This window comes from Anolis sagrei, chromosome 3, assembly GCF_037176765.1.
Source record: "Anolis sagrei isolate rAnoSag1 chromosome 3, rAnoSag1.mat, whole genome shotgun sequence".
In the NCBI taxonomy this organism is placed as follows: domain Eukaryota; kingdom Metazoa; phylum Chordata; class Lepidosauria; order Squamata; family Dactyloidae; genus Anolis; species Anolis sagrei.
In genome coordinates, this window is record NC_090023.1 from 80,130,430 (window position 1) to 80,153,045 (window position 22,616).

At 41.0% G+C, this 22,616-nt stretch overlaps 1 protein-coding gene across 1 annotated transcript in view; it reads left to right on the forward strand.

Moving 5' to 3' along the window:
- Nucleotides 1-4,262: 4,262 nt before the first annotated feature.
- CFAP47 (cilia and flagella associated protein 47) overlaps nt 4,263-22,616 on the forward strand; it is a 318,966-nt gene continuing 300,612 nt past the window's right edge. The window contains exons 1-6 of the mRNA XM_060767112.2: nt 4,263-4,495; nt 9,701-9,852; nt 12,833-12,948; nt 16,897-17,035; nt 18,171-18,399; nt 19,580-19,740. Coding sequence (XP_060623095.2) covers nt 4,289-4,495; nt 9,701-9,852; nt 12,833-12,948; nt 16,897-17,035; nt 18,171-18,399; nt 19,580-19,740 — 1,004 coding nt within the window. The 5' untranslated portion in view covers nt 4,263-4,288. The remainder of the gene's footprint in view (nt 4,496-9,700; nt 9,853-12,832; nt 12,949-16,896; nt 17,036-18,170; nt 18,400-19,579; nt 19,741-22,616) is intronic.

Sequence of the window (22,616 nt, forward strand, 5' to 3'; positions counted from 1 at the left end):
ACACTGCCATATTTCCCAGTTCAAAGCAGATAACGTGGGATTTTATTCAGCTGTGTGGAAGGGATCTTAGTGCTGAGCCAAAGTAAAAGGGGAAGCTACTTCAGGAACACCTCGAGCTGTTATTTGAGGGATGTAATTTCATGATTAATTCTCATGATTCAATGCTGTGCAGTCCTAGGATTTGAAGTTTGGTGAGGCATCAGCATTCTTTGGTGGAGAAAGCTCAAGACTTGGAAAACTACAGCCCTCATGACTTCATAGCATTGAGCCAGGGCAGTTGAAGTGGATTCATTCTACAATATAAATGTACCCCAAGGTTTTATTTTCCATTGGTGAGCTGGAAGCTTTGGTGTTCTAACACTTTTGTTTTTAAAGAAAGAATTCCAAGCATGCAGCAGCTGTAATGCATGACATTTTTTTGGCCAAATTATAAATATTGCACTTTTTGCTGCTGCACATTACATTTGGCAGCAAAGACTTTTTTGGTTTCAGGATTTTGAAAATTAGATTTGATAGTCCATTTAGACCAGGCATGAGCAAACCTTGGTCCTCCGGTTGTTTTGGACTACAACTCCCAAAATTCCTGATTTAGACTGAAGAAAATACTGCAATATACGGAAGCCAGCAGATGGCACTGTTGTACATATATTCTGCATCTTTTTCTCCTCGTTTCATATTTCAGTGTGGTTTTGTGTATTCCTTGCTTAGAAAACCCCATGAAGTAAACTGACAAGCGATGTGAAGATGCAAACGCATACATTGCTATCATGCTGACTTTTTGATACTTAATATGGGTTGTCCTTTAGTATCCTACCTAGTCATCATCATCATCATCATCATCATCATCATCAGCTTTATTTATATCCTGTCCCCTCTCCCCAGAGGGACTTGGGGTGGCTTACAACAACAATAATATATAATAAAACTTTATTTGTATATTGCTCTATCTCCCCGAGAGGACTCAGGGCTGTTTCCAACATAGAGCAAAACATTCAATTGCCAAGCGACACAAAACCACACAAAAATGAAACATTATAAAGCATGAAAGTAATCCTATTGAAACAATCACAAACATTTAAAAAAAAAACACTAATGAATGTAGTAAATAATACAACACAGACTATAATCACATATCAATTAATAAAAACAAAGCAAACAAATGAAGTTGTTTGCAAACACAGCCAGCGTTGCATAGTTGAGTGTTGGACTATAATTTGAGGCCGGGGTCTGAGTAACCACTGGGTAACCCTGGGCAAGTCATGCACTTTTCAACTCCAATGAAACCCATGGGAAGCCTCTGAATAAATTTTGTCAAGAAATCCCTGAGATAGGTTGACCTTAAATCAGACATGACTTGAATAATAGAATTATAGAATTGGAAGAGACCTCATGGGCCATCCAGTCCAACCCTGTCAAGAAGCAGGAAAATCACATACAAAGTGCCCCTGACAGATGGCTATCCAGCCTCTGCTTAAAAGCCTCCAAAGAAGGAGTCTCCACCACACTCCAGGGCAGAGAGTTCCACTGCTGAACAAGTCTCACAGTTAGGATGTTCTTCCTAACGTTCAGGTGGAATCTCCTTTCCTGTAGTTTGAAGCCATTGTTTCGCATCCTAGTCTCCAGGGCAGCAGAAAACAAGCTTTCTCCCTCATTCCTATTACTTCCCCTCAGATTTTTATACATGGTCATCATGTCTCCTCTTAGCCTTCTCTTCTACAGGCGAAACATGCCCAGCTCTTTAAGCCACTCCTCATAGGGCTTGTTATCCAGGCCCTTGATCATTTTAACTGCCCTCCTCTGGACACCTTCCAGCTTGTCAACATCTAACTTCAACTGCGGTGCCCAGAATTGGACACAGTATTCCAGGTGTGGACTCATATAACCTAGTTCAAAGGTTAGTTCAATGGGGGACGCATGGATCGAGAGCAGTATGTGTGAAAAAGATTTTGGGGTCCTCATGGAGCGTGCCCTCCATCATGCAGCCACCAACCGGAAGTCTAATTGAAGAGAGATATTGACAAGCTGGAATGCGTTCAGAGGAGGGCAACTAAAATGATCAGGGGTCTGGAGAACAAACCCTATGAGGAGCGGCCTAAAGAGCTGGGCATGTTTAGCCTGAAGAAGAGAAGGCTGAGAGGAGACATGATAGCCATCTATAAATATGTGAGAGTCATAGGGAAGAGGGAGCAAGCTTGTTTTCTGCTGTCCTGGAGACTAGGATGCAAAACAATGGCTTCAAACTACAAGAAAGGAGATTCCATCTGAACATTAGGAAGAACTTCCTGACTTTCCTTCTACGCTGCAGAGACACAGATACCATCCCACAATTTCTCCCAGCCAAAAGGACTTTCAAAACACCACAGGCTCACCGGATCTATGACCGCCTGGAACACAACCTCTTATGAGAGAGAATGATTTATTTATTTATTTATTTATTTATTTGCTTCATTTTTATACCGCATTTTTCAGCCCTTAGCAGGCGACTCAATGCGGTTTACAGTGCAATTAAAACACGACAGTACAACAACAGGATCGGCGACGTTGATCCACAACAATTAACAATCAGACAGGACAAATCAACAAACAACATATATAGCGTATCAATTGAAATCAGATCCGTTCTCATAGTCATTGTGCCGTTCCTATGTTCCATTTACCGACTTCCTTAATTAGTTGCATTGCTTAGCCAAACGCTTGTTCGTAAAGCCAGGTCTTGACCATTCTCCGAAACGTCAGCAACGAAGGTGCCTGTCTGATGTCTGCCGGCAAGGCATTCCATAGCCGAGGGGCCACCACTGAGAAGGCCCTGTCTCTCGTCCCCGCCAAGCGCGCCTGTGACGCAGGCGGGATTGAGAGCAGGGCCTCCCCAGACGATCTTAATGTTCTAGTCGGTTCATAGGTGGAGATGCGTTCGGAGAGGTAAGCGGGGCCAGAACCGTTTAGGGCTTTATAGGCTAAAGCCAGCACCTTGAATTGTGCCCGGTAGCGGATTGGCAGCCAGTGGAGCTGGCTCAGCAGAGGAGGTGTGTGCTCCCTGAGTGCCGCTCCCGTTAGCAACCTGGCTGCTGAGCGCTGGACCATCTGGAGCTTCCGGGCAGTCTTCAAGGGCAACCCCACGTAGAGCGCGTTGCAGTAATCAATCCGGGATGTAACCAGAGCGTGGACCACCGTGGCCAAATCCGACTTCCCAGAATTCACACCATCCGCAAAGAACTCGTAAACACAGACAAGGAACGGCTGCAACTCCATATGAACATCAGCCAGAAGATGAATTCCCAGGACTGCGACAAAATAGAGAACCTCACTTACAGGAAAATGGAGAAAGACATAGTTGTCCACACCAACAGACAAAAACAAAAATTCCAGAAACGCCAAAAACAACAGCCGAAACCAGAACTGGATACATCACGGACCATCATCAACCTGACAGACAGACAACTCTCTGAAGACCAAATATCCATACTAGCGAAAGGAGGAAATTTTGCTGTAACTGCCACCAGGATCCCAGTAGAAAACATCATTGCCAATGTCGAATCAGCAATTTATCGCCTCCCCGAGGAAGAAGCAGAAGAAGTAAGAGCAGAAACAGCAAGGATCCTGAAAAAGGCAAAACTTCCCTCCAGTAACATTACAAGGAAGGAACCTGACTTTCCTCCCTGAACTTCCTGACTGTTCAGCAGTGGAACTCTCTGCCCCAGAATGTGGTGGAGGCTCCTTCTTTGGAAGTTTTTAAACAGAGGCTGGATGGCCATCCGTCAGAGGTGTTTTGAATGCAATTTTCCTGCTTCTTGGCAGGGGCTTGGACTGGATGGCCCCTGAGATTTCTTCCAACTCTATGATTCTAAAGCAGATATTGTGGGATTTTCTGCCTTGATATTCTGGGATATAGGGCTGTGTGGAAGAGCCCTTTGGGACCTTCCACACAGCCCTATAACGAAAAATATCAGGGCAGAAAATCCCACAATATCGGCTTTGAACTGGGTTATCTAAGTCCACACTGCCATAGCAGAAAATGTGGGATTTTATTCAGCGGTGTGAAAGGTGCTTAGGATTCCACAACACTGAGCCTGGGCAGTTGAAGGGGTGCCAGGATGCATGAGCTCTAGAGTGTGGCTGCCCCTCCCGGGCGAAGGCTGGGCTGGGCTTGGCTTGGCTGGGCTCTCTCCACGCGCTGGAAGCCTGCCCTCCAATCCGTTGCCAGGCGCTCGCTGCCAGGAGCGACGTGTGCGTCCCCTTGGCGACAGGAGGGACGCTCGGCGGCGGCGAGGAGAGGCGGACCAAGGCCAGCATGGCTTCCCGGGGCAGCGGAGACGGGCGAGGATCCCCGGAGGCTTCCCCTGCCTCCTCGTGGGACGTGGCCGGGGCGCGCATCACGCCGGCAGAACTGCGCTTCGTGGACGCGGCGCCCGGGGGCTGCTTCCGAGCGCAGCTGAGCGTCCAAAACCTGCAGGCGCAGAGCTCCTCCCTCCAACTCTTTCCCCCGGAGAGACCGCAGGTGGGACGCGGGCTCGGAGCCCCCCCCCCCCCCCCCGGATACGGAAACCCGTCGAGGCGCAAGTCCCGTTGTCTACAGGCCAGGGCAAAAGTCACAAAGGGGTCCCCATATTTCATAACTTCTCGACTTTTCAGTTACATTGCATCACACACAGTGTGCATAAGGAAGTAGGTTTGCATCCAATGCAGTCATGGGCCAACTTCATCCCTCCAAGAGGTTTGGACTTCAGCTCCCACAGTTGTACTTGAAGTCCAAAACACCTGGAGGGCCGAAGGTTGCCCATGCCTGCATTAGATGTAAAATCTTTTCATTCCCCCCTCCCTCCTAAAATGTTAAAACATCAGGCACCTTTGTGACTTTTGGCCCACCCTGTACAATGTCACAGGAAAATGCTGTCCTTTATAGAAAATGGTAAAATTAAGTTGTTTTTTTTTTATTATTGATGGGGAGTAGGTGGGTTTCCAAGCTGTGGGTAGTGGAATATGTAGATGCACAATCTGTGGATAAGGAGGACCCGCTTTGTGTAAGGCCCTGCCAGTCCAATTCCGAGCACCAAAGTTCTGGTTTTGACCTATAAAGCCCTATACGGCTCCAGCCCAGCTTATCTGTCCAAACATATCTCCCTCTACGTCCCACCTCGAAGTTTAAGATCTTCTGGGGAGGCCCTGCTCTCGGCACCACCTTTGGCGCAAACATGCTTGGCAGGGATTAGGAACAGGGCCTTCTCGGTGGTGTCCCCCTGCCTGTGGAACTCGCTCCCCAGCGAAATCAGGTCAACAACAGCCCTCCTCGCCTTCAGGAAAAAATTGAAAATGTGGTTATGAGACCAGACCTTTGGATAGCTGGCAGATAATTGACTATGGTAATGATGATAATGTTATGAATGGACTATGGACAGGCTTCCGATTGTGTTGTGCTCACTGAATTTGTTTCTACATAAGGCAAGACAGCCAGTATTATTGCACTTGTTATTAATGTACCTTTTATTTGCACTTGTTATTAATGTACCTTTTATTTTAAAACTAATATTAAAATTAATTTGCTGTGTTCTTTTATGTAATTACTATATGTATTATTTATATATAATGGCATCTAATTGTGCCAGATGTAAGCCACCCTGAGTCCCCCCTGGGGTTGAGAAGGGCGGGGTACAAATGTTTGAAATAAATAAATCCACACATCCACATAACCCAGAATATCAAGGCAGATCATAGAATCATAGAGTTGGAAGAGACCTCATGGGCATTCATTCCCACGAGGAGCAGGAAAATCACATTCAAAGCACCCAATCCAGCCTCTGCTTAAAAGCCCCCAAAGAAGGAGCCTCCACCACACTCCTGGGCAGAGGATTCCACTGCTGAACAGCTCTCAAATTTAGGAAGTTATCAGGTGGATAATAATCCAGTTAAAAACACAATATCTGTTTTTAACTGGATTATCTGAGTCCACAGTGCCATATAATCCAGTTCAATATGGATTTTAAACAGCTGTGTAGAGGGGGCCTCAGTATTCTAACAAACCAAGTCCCCAACTCCTCCTTTTTTTGCTCCCAGGGAAAATTGTTCCGAGGTGTTGGCATGTTGCAAACCCTACAGAGTTTGTGTTGTTGAAGGCTTTCATGGCCGGAATCACTGGGTTGCTATGAGTTATCTTGACTGTATGGCCATGTTCCAGAAGCATTCTCTCCTGATGTTTTGCCCACATCTATTACAGTCATCCTCTGAGGTTGTGAGGTCTGTTGGAAACTAGGCAAGTGAGGTTTATATATCTGTGGAATGTCCAGGGTGGGAGAAGAATCCATCAGGGCCATCTAACACCTCCCATAAAAGGATCGCCAATCAGGAAGCAGCCAAGCTTCAAAGCTGCAAAGCCATTAAATGATAATCATGGTGGTCAATTGCAACATTCACACTCGCCTCAAGCAGACAATAGTTTTTTCTCTCCCACCCTGGGCATTTCATAGGTATATAAACCTCACTTGCCTAGTTTCCAACAGACCTCACAATCTCTGAGGATGCTTACCATAGATGCGGGCGAAACATCAAGAGATAATGTTTCTGGAACACAGCCATACAGCCCAGAAATCTCACAGCAACCTACTGAGTTAGTTCTGTTCTAAGATATAAAATAAAATGAAACCACAATCAAAATTGCCTTTAGCGATGGGCACCTGCTTTGCACACAAGCTTGTGGTTGGAATGCTCTTTCTGAGCAACTGAGAGCAGCACTTCACACAAGCAGCATGTCTTCCCCAGTTTATTTGGGAGTTTATTTGATTCTTTCAGATTTAAGTTAAGAAGACTTGTGTTCCTTCAAGTCCCAGGGCATATTAGACCATTTCTATACAAATCCTCAGTGTGTGTGTATGAGCCATCATGTTGCCTGATGACTTACTGTGAATGAATTTCATAGGATTTTTTTAGGCAAGGAATACTCAGGTGGTTTTGCCAGTCCCATCCTCTGACATTTAGCCTACAGCATCTGGGATTCATTAGCAGTCTCCCATTTAAGCACTTACCCGATCAAGCAGGATCTGGTGCCCTTAGGGTCTTTGGGCCCATTATGATGATGTTGTTGTTCTTGTTGTTGTTGTGTGCCTTCAAGTAGATGCCAACCTATGATAACCCCAAGGTGACACTATCACAGGGGTTTCTTAACAAGATTTGTTCCGTAGAGGTTTGTTGTATCTAGTTGCAATCTGGAATGAAATGGACATGGGTGGGGTAAGATGATAGCACCATAGATAGAACTCAGTCAGATTAAGTTAGAATCCAGAAGTGATCACTGCATGCAAAGAAATACATAGATCCCAGAATGGGGCAGAAATGGTTCATGGTTTTTGTAAGATTACACTAGGGTGAACAGTCCCTCTCCCACAATCATACAACAGTGTATTCAAACTCTATAGGAATTATCATTCAAATGTATTAATCTGAATTCCAGTCAGCCCTCTGTGTCCAGGGATTCAATTGCCCATAGCTTGGAAATATTTAAAAAAATCCTACAAGCAAACTTTCATTTTGTCATTTTTTTTTGTAAGGGATGCCATTTTACTATGCCATTATAATAAAACTAATAAAACTTTATTTATATTCTGCCCTCTCTCCCCAAGGGGACTCAGGGCGGATTACAACAAAAAATGACGAACATTCAATGCCATATGTAATACATAAATAGAAACATAAAGCAATCAATTAATGTATATCTAACATAATATACATTAAACATCAATTATATTAACAACACTTAACACCTATTTAAAATTATTATTAAAATGTAATACAGCCAGTGGAGCCAACGAGATCAACAGGATCAACTAAGCCAAAACCAACTGAGTTTGGCTTAGTATGATGACAAATTCTCAACAGGACTATTGTGTGACTGTAAACTTCTAGTCATCCTCTTCTCCATATGCCAGTGTACAGAAATAAGTTTTTATTTGTTCTTTGAAGGAGAGGAGGGAAAGGGCAGTTTTTATTTCTTTAGGGAGGGAATTCCAGAGGTGGGGACTGATCACAGAGAAGGCCCTCTATCTCATTCCCACCAGCCGCACTTGAGACGGGGTGGGACCAAGAGTAGGGCCTCCTCCACTGACCACAATATAACCAATGAGCAGTGCAAATAATTGATCATGATATGACTCAATCATACACTGGAACCAAACTGAAGCACATACCAAGGACCCTCTATATTTTTTTATAGCTTTCATGGTTCTTTGTTACCAGTTTAAAATAGATTGTGGTGATGATAATTATGGCAATGATCCATTGAATGTCACATTTTTGTTTTCATTGTTTTGTAAAAATGAATCTACAAGTAGTCAAAACTAATAATGATTTTCTGTCAGTACTGAGTTGCCCATATTAATTACCTCCCCGTAATGCTCTTACTCATTAATGTAAAGTTCTGGTATTGTTTCTTTAGAATAAGTATAAATAAGATTGCAAAAGGTGAACTGACCTATCCAAGAGTGTATGGGTCAAGGGATAAGTGGGTTTTGTTGTTTTTGTTTAGTCATTCAGTTGCTTCTGACTCTTCGTGACATCATAGTCCAGCTCACGCCAGAGCTCCCCTGTAGGCCGTTGCCACCCCCAGCTCCTTCAAGATCAAGCCAGTCACATCAAAGATACCATCTATCCATTTTGCCCTTGGTCGGCCCCTCTTCCTTTTTCCTTCCATTTTCCCCATAATCATTCTCTTCTCCAAGCTTTCCTGTCTTCTCATTATGTGGCCATAGTACTTCATCTTTGCCTCTTATATCCTTCTCTCCAGTGAGAAGTCAGGCATTATTTCCTGAAGTATGGACTAGTTGGATCTTCTGGTGGTCCAAGGCACTCTCAGAATTTTCCTCCAACACCACAGTGCAAAAGTGTCTTATCTTCCTTTGCTCAGCCTTACTTATGGTCTAGCTCTTGCATCCATAGGTTACTTCGGGGAATACCATTGCTTTAATTATCCCATACCACCAAGAACTTGCCACAATTTATTATGATCCACATAGTCAAGAGCTTTAGAATAGTCAAAAAATGATACGTGTGTATGACATCTGAAAATTGTGTTCGCCCCAGTCTCCAAATTTCTAGTATTCTACCGAGTGAGACAGAGAGAAATAATTTATACCTAGATCTCTTACATTTAGGTGTTTGCCTTTCCTTGGAAATTTTGCCTGCCCCTTTCCTTTGGATGTGTAAACTGTGTTTCTGAATGCGCAAATTTGCTACAATATTAAACATGTAGGAATTGAAGGAAAATTTCATAGGGAGGCAGAATTCATTATTGGGGAGGTAATACCCCCATTCTGCCTTCCGTCTCACCTGCCATTACAAATCTGAAGCCATTAACATTTTGGTCCTCTTTGCTGTTTTTGAAGTTACTGTACTATTCATGGATTTGTAATCCCAGTGAATTTCCTTCTCCCTCCATTTTCTTTTTCTTCTTCAGCTGTTGCCCAGAGTAGTAGAAAATCCCAAACTTGAAACAATTATTTTTATTAAAAAACCCAAACTTGAAACAATTATTTTCTTCTAAGGTATCATTTTTTTACCACTGTTGCAGAATTTCAGAGTGGCAATGCCATTCAAAGTTCATTGCTTTTTATTATTGATCAGATGCATTGTGAAGGTTATCATGGTGTCATGGTGAAACTGATTTTGCTTGTTGAACTGAGAAATGAATGATTTTATTTGTTCGTTGTTTGTTTTGTAGTTCAAATTGATTGTGGAAAATCCAAAGAAACCTATTGCTTCTGGTCTTCACATAACAGCCACTGTGGAATATCGTCCTGACAGTGAGGAAGACCTTCAGGACAGACTACTTCTTCAGATAGGAAAGAAGACAGTTGAGATTCCTATAATAGGGTATGGCATTCCAAGATATAATTTGATTTGTTTGCTTTTGGTTATCTCTACTGATAATAATGCATTTGTAAAAAGAAGTATAGATTGAGTATTCCTTTTGCAAAATGCTTGGGACCAGAAGTGTTTGAATTTTAGCTGTCTCCCCAGTTTTGTTTGCATATATATACATAATGAGACATCTTGGAGATGAGAGCTAATTATAAACATGAAATGCATTTATGGTTTATATAAATCATATACACTTAGTCTGAAAGTAATTGTATACAATATGTGTGCATGAAATAAAGTTTGTGTGTATTGAACTATATGAAAGGTGTCACTATCTCAGCCACCCAAGTGGGCAATTCCAGATTTTGGAATATTTTGGGCATAACTTGTATTGGCTTACAACATGGCCAAGAATGCAGTTAATCATAGTATTAAGATTTGACCAGAAGGTCCAGATTGCAAGCTATATTAATAATAATAATAATAATAATAATAATAATAATAATAAACAATAACAACTTTATCCTTATACCCTGCCACCATCTCCCCAGATGGACTCAGGGACCAAGCCCAGCATAAACAAAATTAACAAAGTAAACACAATTAAAACCATATGACAGATAAACAACATAATTAAAAGAATTTAAATGAGAAAAATAAAAACATCATAAAAATACATCAACCAACATCAACAACCAGTAGCCGGGAAAAGTGAGCATATTAAGACTTGGGGGGGGGGGGGCAGGGGCTTGTGCAACAGTGCAGACTATAGGGCTAGGGCTGGGAATGATTTTCCTTCTCCCCCAACCCACCCCCGCCTCCTGGCACATCATTTCTACATGACAGAAGGACTTCAAGAGTACTTTAATGGTGGCAAGGTAAGTAATTTCTTTTAAAGGGCTTTTTTTGAGATGGCTGGGTACCATCCCAGTGATCACTGGGGTGGTATCTAGACACCCACCGGGAAATCCCCCTCTTCTTTTGGGGAGGGGGTGGTGGACCCAAATCTGAAATGGGATTTGGGTGCTGTCTGGAGGAACCCTAGGTCAGTGTTTCTCAATCTCCAGATGTTTTGGATTTCAGCTCCCAGAATTCCTAATAGCTGGTAAACTGGCTGGGATTTCTTGGTGCTGAAGTCCAAAACACCTGGAAAAACAGAGTTTGAGAAATACTGCTCTAGATTTTCAAGCATGGTTAGAAATTCTTAGGCTGGACCTGTACTGCCCTATATCTCAGGATCTGATCCCAGAATATCTGATTTGAACTAGATTATATGAGTCCGCACTGCCAGATAATCTGGGATTATCTGCCTAGGCTACCTTTTCACTTGCTCTTTAAAGAAGAAGGAGAAGGAGAAGAAAATATTATTATTATTTATTATAGCACACTTCTTCTATCTACAAGGATCTCAGTCGATACAGTATTATGATTACAGGAAATATGTCCCTCTTGTGAATGTGGCTACAATAGATAAAGTTGAGATTTGACAAAAAAAAGATAAACCTATCTACAATTTGGAGTAAATCCTGTTAATCTTATTTCTAAAATTAACCAAACATCTGTTTTAAATTATTTCATGTATTTACATGGTAGTAGGCATTTGGGGCTTGAGTGCTCCAGTTTGAGGTACTACTGGTGTACAGAGGGGTGTGGAAAAGACGCCCTCTCTTTCAACAACAAAAAATTAGTAAAACAAATCCAAACAGGTCACTGGACATCAGATGCTTTTTGTCCAGATAGAACAGGAGTTGGAAAATCCTGGTCTACAGAGGCAACATTTGATCCCAAACCCCACTTTTGCACCCCTCCCCAAGTGTTTACCAGCAGCTTGCTGAACTCCTCTCCATCTTTCTATAAATTTAAATCTGATTTTGGATGACAATTCACCCCCCAAATCACTCCAAATATCCTAAAACCTCCCAGAAAATGCAAGATTTAGTTTCGTTATTCATCCTAAAATCTTACTGTACCAAATATTGGGTGAAAATCAGCCAAAAATATTGAGCAGAAGTGACTTCTGGTGTGCCAATATGTTCCTTTGTGACCTGTGGCAGGCCATGGGTGTGAACCCAAATAGACCATGCCTATTTGCCCACCTTGAAGTATAGAGATAATGGAAAAACTGTCTTAAATTGGCAGAAAGTGTCATCTGTTATTGAAGAAATTGTACCTACAGGCAATATTTTATTTATTTATTTCATTTATTTCAAATATTTGTACCCCACCCTTCTCAACCCCTGGAGGGGGGTTGTTAGATCATTGCTCTAGTAGTTAGTAAGCTTGTTTAAGGTTTAAAATGAAAATTAGGAAGTCACATGAGCCAATCCTATACTTCCGGATAAATATGTAGACCAATGGAATGGGAACGGTATTCCTCGAGAGTTGTAGAAATGTATCTCCAGCATTCCCTCTCATTGGCTAATGCTAGGTAAAGATGCTGGATGTTGAAGTTCAACAAAATCTAAGGGGCCAGGCAATTTCCCTAAGATTTTTTGGGCTACATCTGATTGAGATTTAAATATGGTCTAATTCTCATTGTATTGTACAGATGGAGCTGGGGCATGAAAAGTTGTATTGAAAGTTGTATATGGCATAAAATTGTTGGGAAATCCTATTTTTCTTACATTACATAGAATTATGCTAAATATGTGTTGAATATTGTGTTGACTTTGAGTGCAAGTAGTTGAGCTGTAATTTAAGAACTTAATTTTTATGCAAAAAGAAATTTCAAGTCAATTAAAATATAGTTTCAGTCCAATGCAATTTAATCCAATGTGCTTAAATTGTCTTTAAGTTAGCATCATGACAAAAGTGCAGTGATATTTTAATAAACCTCTTCCATTTGCAGATGTTGCTGCTAAATTAGTTTACAGAATTAAATTGTATGTTTGATAAAATGGGAGGAAAACATTTTGTCTATCTAAAGCATTTATAAATAAATAACCCCCAAAACAAATTACTTAAAACTAATTAAAAATGTGGTTTATTGTAGATTAATTCCACGCTGTTGTCTACAAATCGAACCAGAGATCAATTTTGGCACAGTGATTGCCAACAGTAAAGTAATTAATACAGAGATTAAAATTACTAACTATGGATCATCTCCAGGTAAATATTCCCTATCTAGTTTAATTTTTGTAATGTATTGGGTTGGTTTGAATGAGATGGAAACTTCCTTTTTGGGCCTTTTTGAGCAATCGTGCTCCATTTTTCATCAAGAATACTCCTTGGCTGGCTTTGACTTGACAGACTAAACAAGATGTTTTAATAAAATGTTTTAATCCAAAAATCTTAATTTTCTAAGTGAGCACATTAATGAGCTTTGTGGATTTACCTGTGGCCCTTTTACTGCCTCTACACTGTTTTCTTCACATAAGGGAAGAATCTGGAAGCCACAGTTAACCAACTGCAGATTGGGAATTAAGGTTCACAGCAGTGTTTCTCAATCTTCCTAATGCCGCGACCCCTTAATACAGTTCCTCATGTTGTGGTGACCCCCAACCATAAAATTACTTTCGTTGCTACTTCATAACTGTAACTATGCTACTGTTATGAATAATAATGTAAATATCTGATATGCAGCGATTAATGTTGTCATTTGGGAGTTGTAGTTTCCGTGATTTATAGTTAACCTGCAATCAAAGGGTATTCTGAACTCCACCAACAATGGAATTGAACCAAACCTGACACACAGAACTCCCATGACCAACAGAAAATACTGGAAATGTTTGGTGGGCCTTGAACCTCGAGTTTTGGAGTTGTAGTTCACCTATTTCCAAAGAATACAGTGGATTCAAACAATGATGGATATGGACCAAATTTGGCACAAATACTCAATATGCCCAAATGTGAACACTGATGGAGTTTGGGGAAAAAGACTTGAAACTTTGGAGTTATGGTTGCTGGGATTTATAGTTCACCTGCAATCAAAGAGCATTCTGAAACCCACCAAGGATAGAATTGTGCCAAACTTCCCACACAGAACCCCCATGACCAACAGAAAATACTGTGTTTTCTGGTGGTCTTTGGCAACTGCTCTGACACCCCCTCGCAACCACTTCCAGCGGTCCCCCACTAGGTTGAGAAACACTGATCTAAACAAACCTGTATTGTAAGCTGCATTATATGGTCAGTGTATTCTTTTGTAATGCAGCTCAGTTCAATTAAACTTTAATATATGAATCTACACTGATGTTATAATTCAGTTCAATCTGCATTAATTAGTCAGTGTAGATAAAACCTCAGCTGGCTTAAAGCTGGTTGTTAGAATTATCTATGTTGGAACCATAATTCTCAGTTCACCATATCATGTCAAACCATCTTTTATTGTTGCTTCCTGATTTGCTTTGCCAGATATGTGAAGAGAAGAGTGATTCATTTCTAAATGGGCTTAATGATATTCAGAATTCAGGTGTCTTGAGTTAGTGAGTCTGATTTGATTGTTGAAACTTAGTCAGTATATTAATGTATGAGTATTTTCTGACTGCTATATATAATGAAAATTTTATTTATCTTACTACCATTGAACATTTTGAGTTTTGCAAGATACACAAGGAAAGCAAACAGTTTTTCTTCTCTCTTTATAACAATGGGTTCAACCCTTTTGCTGCTGGACTGCTGACCTGAAGGTTGGGTTGCTGACCTGAAGGTTGCCGGTTCGAATCTGTGAGATGGGAAGAGCTCTCATCTGTCAATTCTAGCTTGTGGGGACACGAGAGAAGCCTCCCAGCAGGATGGTAACACATCTGGGCATTCCCTGGGCAACATTTTTGTTGACGGCCAATTCTCTCGCATCAGAAGCAACTTGCAGTATGTTCTCAAGTTGCTACTGACATGATTAATTTTCCCCTTTATTATAATTGTGTATGCATGTATACTGTAGTAAGGAAACACAAAAGTGAGAACTCACCCTGGGTACCCCTCTTTGTATATGTTCTAGATAGTATTTTCCCTTTGCTTGTACCTTATAACATGAGTTGAATTCACTTTCTTTTATTTCTTGTATTTTTAATTGTGTGCCGTTTGTCTCAGCTAGAGTTTTTCATTTGACAGATGACTAAATGTTTCTAAATGCTCAATTCTTTAATAACATGCTGTGTGTCCACAGCTATGCACATGATTTGTTGAGCATTTTGAAGCTGCTCATCTGCTTGTATGCTTTTTATGAATTCTAAGATTGCCTTTTGGGGCATAGCCCTCACATACCAGCTTAACTAATATTAAAGAACATTTAAATCTAGCAGTATGCATTGAAGCAAAGAATACAGTTGGTGTCTGGGTTGTTAACTATGTTGGTGTGCTTGACTTCATGTGCTTGGCAAGTGAAGGTGGACATAGAAGCCCAGTTCTCCAGAACTTTGAAGGATTGTTTTAAATTCCTATGACCAAACAGAAAAAAAATAAATATGTCTTCACTCTCTATTTTAGAATAGATAAAATTTCTGGAATGGTCTCTGTTTTCCTTCTTTTAGTCATTTTGACATAGACAAATACTATTCATTATTGGGTTGTTGTAGGTTTTTTGGGTTGTATTATGTAAAATGAAGGACACGGAGGACCTGGAGCAGAGGCCCTTGAAAGAAGTTCTGTTCATTTTTATTCCTCTCTTGTGGTGCCTTTGTGGTCCTTATGGAAGGAGTGTGTAACAGTTTTTATTTACTTACTTATTTATTTAAGTATTTATATTCCTCCCTTCTTACCCCGAAGGGGACTGTGTCGTCGCGCCTGGGGGCTATTATTCTCAATAAAGGAGGGATAGACGTGGCATCTTTCCCCCAGGGGATTGCTTCTTGCCCTCCTATAGGAAACTGGAACTTTCAAGAACCCAAAATGCTGTAAATAACTCAAAATAAGTTTTATTTATCACAAAGTCATTTCTTTAAAGCAATGAGCTGGAAAACTTCAGAGGGGTGAAGGAAAATATACGTTACAGTCTTAATTAGTCCTGGGTCCAAGGGGTTTGAAGCTGAGAAGCCTCACCAAGTTTCCTCTTCCCTCAATGGCCGTGAATGCCAGAGCAAACCACAACCCCAGTTCAGATGGCCTATGTTTTGAAGACTCAGGATCTTCCTTTGGTGCCAAAAGAACCGGTTTGAAGGTGCTTGGGTCTCCTCAATCTTGTCCAGGACGATCTGGACATAAAGCATGAGTCCCAAGAATAAAAACCCTCAGAGTTGATGCTAAGAGGTAACTTAAATCAGGGTCTTTTAGAGTCAAGTCTCTTACATCCATATGGTAGGAACTCTGATGGCAGAATGAAAAAGAAAGGAATCACTTCCCTCCTGCAGGAAGAGGTGGAGCCAAACAGTACTGATTGACAGCTATAAGTAACCAATCCATACAACTATACATAAGCAGGGTAAAAGGGGCAGGATTAAGCATGATACAACAGTTTAAACCTTGCAACTAACAGTTTTACACATAGGTGGCGCCACTTGCACTGTCACAGGACTCAGGGCAGACCAGAGAACACATATACGGCAAAAATTCAATGCCGTCATACACTGATAAGACAGACAACTGTACATAGATAGATAACAATCTTTAGGAAGGGCCTAAAAACCTGGCTGTTCCGGTGTGCCTTTGAGGAATGAACAACAAATCCCCGTACCTTGACCAACTCTGTACAAAATGCCCTTCGATGCACTTTATCCCACCCTTCAGTTGAAATTAAACCCCATTGGTCATCCCATCCGAATCTTCCACCAGATACATTACCCTATTTATCCAACTCACCCAGAGTTTTAAAATCCTATCCGTTCTACTTGGCCCTGCCCACTCGGCTTAATGTCTTTGTTATTTTGTTGTACCCTGTGTTTATTTTATATTACTTTCTTTTCATATATTTTATTGTCTTTTATCTATTATTTTATGAATATATGTTGTATTCGTTTTGCTTTGTTGTAACTGTTGGGCTCGGCCTCATGTTAGCCGCTCCGAGTCCCTTTTGGGGAGATGGAGGCGGGTTATGAATAAAGTTTTGTTGTTGTTGTTGTTGTTATTGTGTTGAATCTAGACATTTTGATTATCCTGTGCATAAAATATTTTCTTTTCAAGGTACATTTGCCATAAAATATACAGGAAGTGTTCCCATTATTATAGAACCAACCAGTGGAGTGGTGGAACCACGATCAGTACAACTGGTTAAATTCGAAATTTGTACTGATGTGCCTCGAATAATTAATCAACCAGCTATGTAAGTTTATTGCTTCTACAATGAAGTTTTCTTCTTTGTTATTATTTTTGCTTTCTTGACCATTCTAGATAGTTGTATTTTATATCTAGAGCAAGAGTTTTAAAGTTTTTTCACACGCAACCCCTTTTGGCCTGAGAAATGTGTACATGATCCCGGGTATACACATTAAATATAAAAATCAAACATTTACTCATAACAATTCAGCATTTGTAAGGTTTCCTAAATGGGCTGATTTTCCATTGCACGAATACAGCTGAAGGAGCTTCTACAGAGTCCACTGGAAATGTCCAAAACAGTCAATAGGTGATTTGCAAAAAACTTTTACTGTTGCCAATTTTTGGCACTCCAGCATTGAGCTAAGGGAGGGCCATTGGGGTCAAAGCCTACAGTTGAAGAAGTAGTGATCTAGAGTGTATATGCTATACAGTTTTTACTGTTCTCTGTTCTTATTATTATTGGTTATTTATTTGTCGTGTCAGAGCAACCAATCCATTATATTACATTTCTAACAGAACAAAGCAAACAAACAGACAAAATACAAAACTTGTGAGTTTGGTAGTTGGTTAAATGTCCTTTGACCAGTATCTGGCCACTTGGAGTGCTTCCGGTGTTGCCGCAAGAAGGTCCTCCATTGTGCATGTAGCAGGGCTCAGGTTGCATTGCAGCAGGTGGTCAGTGGTTTGCTCTTCTCCACACTCACATGTCGAGGATTCCATTTTGTAGCCCCATTTCTGAAGGTTGGCTCTGCATCTCGTGGTTATTATTGGTTAAAGGAATACTAACTGGCACCAATTAGTAAAAGGAATATAACTGGCATCAATCTGATAATATTGCTACTCTCCTTTGGAAACTATGGCCCCTTCCACACAGCTGTATAAAATCAACACTGAACTGGATTATATGGCATTGTGGACTCAGATAATCCAGTTCAAAGCAGATATTGTGGATCATCTGACTTGATATTCTGGGTTATATGGCTCTGTAGAAGGGCCCTCAGGAAGCAAACAGACCAGCTGCAGATGAGGAAGATTATAAAAGATTATAAAAGATAAAAGATCTATAAAAGATTATAGATGCTGAGTTCTATAGAATTATTACTGCACTGTAACTTCCTATCTCTCATTCTTTTACAAAGTGTGGAATTGCAGGGGTGTCCCAGTGCTGAGGTAAAGATCAAAGCTAACATAGTGGAGCAAATTATTGAGCTTTTGGGTGTGCCTTATTCAAATGCAAGATATTGTGTGGATTTTGGATGTGTCTATTTTGGAACCTCCAAGACTGAAGACGTTGTTCTTCACAATAATAGTCCAGAGCCCATGTATTGGGTGGCAGTCCTTCAGGATGATGCCATTGGTACAGAGATGGTAAGGAAACTTCTTTTTTTACTTCAATTTTGCTTTTAAAAATGTATTTGACTTTAAGTAGGGTTCCTTAGTTATGTATAGCATAATTGGACAGTAGTCCAAGAGCAAAGCGATATTTCTGTTTCCCCCTTTAGGTTTATATTATAACTAGCTTGGATAGTCAACATTGCTCAGGTTATTTGAAAAAGTCAGTTTTTTAATTGTCCAAAATGCATAAGGTTGTGGGTGAACTACAACTCATATAATGCCAGGTTAACACCCTGAAACTCCATCAGTGATTAAAGTTTGTCATGTTGGGAAAGTTTGCTCTCTAGATACATCATTGGTGGGATTCAGTGTGCTCTGTGGTTACAGAGTAAACTATATATCCCACCATGGTGGGTCAGTCCCACAGTTCCCTCCAGTAGTTTCAGTTGGTCATGGGGGTTCTGTGTGCTAAGTTTGGTCCAAGTCCATTGTTGGTGGGGATCAGAGTGCTCTTTGATAGCAGGTGAATTATAAATCCCAGTACCTACAACTCCCAAATGTGAAGGTCAGTTTTCCCCAAATCCCTCCAGTATGTTCTGTTTGTTATGGTGGTTCCATGTGCCAAATCCGGTCCAGGTCCATAGTTGGTGGGGGTGTATTTTGATGCAGGGTGAACAACAACTTCCATCATGTGGAGTCAATTTCCCAAACCCCTCCAGTATTTTTAGTTCTTCAGTTGCTGATCAATTCCTCTCTGTTTGCTTTGTGCCATAGGAAAGGGTAGGAAAGGGTTAAGGGAGAGGCAGTGGGTGGGGGTAATGCAAATTCCACACCAGTGGAGAGAGAAAAGAACTTTGAGATGCCTGTGATGGAGGAAGAACAGAAAATCTAGGATGACATTGTTGCCAAATGAAAGCCTTTGCTTGGGTGGTGGGCAGTATGGTGTTTGTGGAGGTCATTGGCAGGGCTCTTGGACATGTTCATGGTGCCCATTGTAACCTGCAATGTTCCTTGGAGGGAGGGCCATTGGTGGTTCCTCTGCACTGTACTTGTTATGTATACAAGTAATAAACACAAGATTAAGTGGAGTCTAGTTGTAGGGACATGTTTTCCCATTTTTAAAAAATAGCCCTTAGCTATTCTTTCTGTATTTGACTCCATCGGTTTCTGTTTCTGTGTGTCATTTAATTTTGAATTTTACAATTTCTTATAGGGTACAGATATTCAGAAGAGTACCAATGCTGCTTTGAAAGACTTGTATTGCACTGGTGGAAAACCTTGTGTAGATATTTCCACTCTGATTACCTGTATTCCTAATGAAGGAATGCTACAGCCTTATCAAAAAATTGTTGTCACTCTTTGTTTTAGCCCAAGGTAGGTGATGTAACTATAAAATATGATATAATTTATTTTAAAATGTACCTAACATTTATGTCTCTTATTTCTTTGAAGCAAAAGCTGTTCATAACCATCAAGAAGCTGATCAGAAAATAACTTTTGTAATGAACTCTTTCTTGCCAGTTACTCTCTAAGTCAAACCTGTACAACATGGGAGTAGTAAGAGACCTAAATTAGATAGGCTAAGCTTCCTGAGGTTGTAAATAGATTTTTAGCACTTCACTTTCCAGGTAAGGTATAATTAAGGATATAATTAGTATTGTTTTTGTTGTGCACCTTCAACTCGCCTCAGATTCCTGGTGACCCTACGGCATCCCTATCACAGAGTTTTCTTGTTGAGGGGATTTGCCTTTGTCTTCCTCTGAAGTGGAGAGAGTGTGACTTGCCTAAAATATCACCCCGAGGGTTCAGATGTATAGTCTGAGGCAAAAACCACTACACCATGCTTTCTGAATTCTGTATTCCTTCACTCTCTTTTCCTTCCTTCCTTCCTTCCTTCCTTCCCTCCCTCCCTCCCTCCCTCCCTCCCTCCCTCCCTCCCTCCCTCCCTCCCTCCCTCTCTCTTTTCATACCTTCCTTTCTATCTACCATACTTTCTTTCTCCCTCTCCTTCTCTTTATTTATCCCTCCCTTCTTCCTCCTTCCTTCCCTCACTCCCTTCCCTCTTCATTCCCCTTCCTTCCTTCTTTCCTTCCTTCCTTCCTTCTTCCTTCTTCCTTCTTCCTTCTTCCTTCTTTCCTTTTCTTTCTCCTGCCTTCCTTCTCAGGGGTGGGCAGTGGGGAGTGAAAGTGTGTATGGCAGTGGGGCAGCATGCATGTGATAGCAATGCAGTGCATGAGAAGGTCACATGTGTTGAATGCATGCAGGGGAAAGCTTCAAGTGATCAGGTGGGAGGCAGCGGTGCTGGTAGGCAGTGTTTGGCATGCCGCACCAACAGTTTGTGCAGGCCCCATAAGCCCACGGGTAGCATGTTGTGGAGATCTCCTATAGGTTATAGGAAAATTTGGTATTCTGAAACTAATGGCACAGGTATACATACTTTAATGCATTATTTAGCCATGTCAGGAGAACGAGGAAGGACCCTGTTTCCTTTTGTTATCTGGCTTAAACAAGAACATGCTCATAGTATAGCACAAAAAGATGACTGCTGCAGTTACAAATAGGGTGGGTTCTGAAGGCTCAAACATTGAATTAAACATTGGTGCACCTAGACAATATTAGATTCTGGAGTTAATGGTCTTACAGCTTCTGCCCTTTTGGGGCAACCAAGTGCATGACTTTTGTTTTGAAATGTAGAGGTAGCATTTTTCTTGTCTCCACTTCCTTATTGACATTCTGTGTTAGCAACTTGCTTCTACATTCTTGATATCTTGAGAGATATTTTTTTAATTGTCTAAACCCAGTTTTTGGTTGTTTGCAAACCTGCTTTTGTGTAGGTCAGTGTCCAGAACTGAATAGAGCTCTATATGGTTTAAAATCTTTTCAAAGTAAGGAATTTTAAATCTGATATTAATAATACATGTTATTTGTTACCCAGCTTTCCTAATGGCTCAAGGTGGGGTACAACAAAATCAATATAAATCAACATAAAATACATACAATAAAATACATATATCAAAACACACTCTTATTTAAAAATCTAGAGCTCGATCCAGTTCTAGACATTCATACACACAAAAGCAGGCTTGCAAACAACTGTTATAAAGTAGGAAGTATCAGCTGTGGAAGACCCTGAAATGTTTTTGTTATTGCACCTGTTAATACCAGGCCCACTTTCTGTAATTAATTTTGCTGCTCAGTAGATAGTCATTTGAAAGTCCTCTGTGCTGTAGAGGACCCCGGAGTTTGGACTCAAGGTTGCCTGTCAGCACCATTAGGCTTAAGCAGAAGAATAGAGGAAGGAGCTCAGAACAGTCAGGAAGACAACTTTATGAACCTCAGTGCCAGATCCAGAGGTTTCTCCCACTGTAGCCCAAATCCCAAAGAGTTAGGTATTTCAGCAGACAAGTTTGGTAAGCTTTGAATAACAGAAGCTAAGCCAAAGCCTGGAGAAGTTTACCAGCCACTCTCTCTTCCTACAACAGAGGTAAGATCAACTAAGCGATAGGCCAGTCACTTATAGAACAACTTGACAGGGAAAAGGTTGGACTTTGGCAAAACTGGCTTTTTCAGCTCCTTGGAAACAGGTGTGAGCCCAAGAGGAGAATCTAGTCATGGTACCCTAAAAAAACCAGGGTGGCTACACTGAGGCAACAACTCACCCTTACTGCACTTGAGCCTAATACCACACCAGTACCTAGCTTGTGCTGATTTACTTCTCAAAGACAACCCTTGGGCCAGACCTAGTCCTATCAGGCACTTCAATAAGATTATTGCCGGTGTTTCCTCATCTACCTATAGTGACAAGTTCCAACACTTCACTTAATCTTGGACTTGGAACTGAAATTACTTTCCTGTCAGAAGTGCCTTAATCAAGGCACCTCAACCAGAGGTTGAGACTCAGAGACATGCACCACCAGCAGGGATATTATTATGTGACAATTTGGCAAATTTGTGAGACAGATCATATAATAATATACAGTAAGACCCCTGTACTACCAGAGTCCATATCTGCAGTTTTACTTAATCTGTTTATGGAGAAGAATGGTCTCAATAAATTTGCTTCCAGGTAGTTCTCTGGTAAGCCTGCAATTGTAAACCTGGTTCATGTAGCCAGAGTATGACTGGAAATGTATCCCTTGCAGATACACTGGTCTTACTGTACTAAATAAAACCCAATCTTGTCTAGTGTCATGTCATGATGCTCACAGGTCAAATCCTGAAGTACTTTACCACTCCACTGTGTCCAGTTC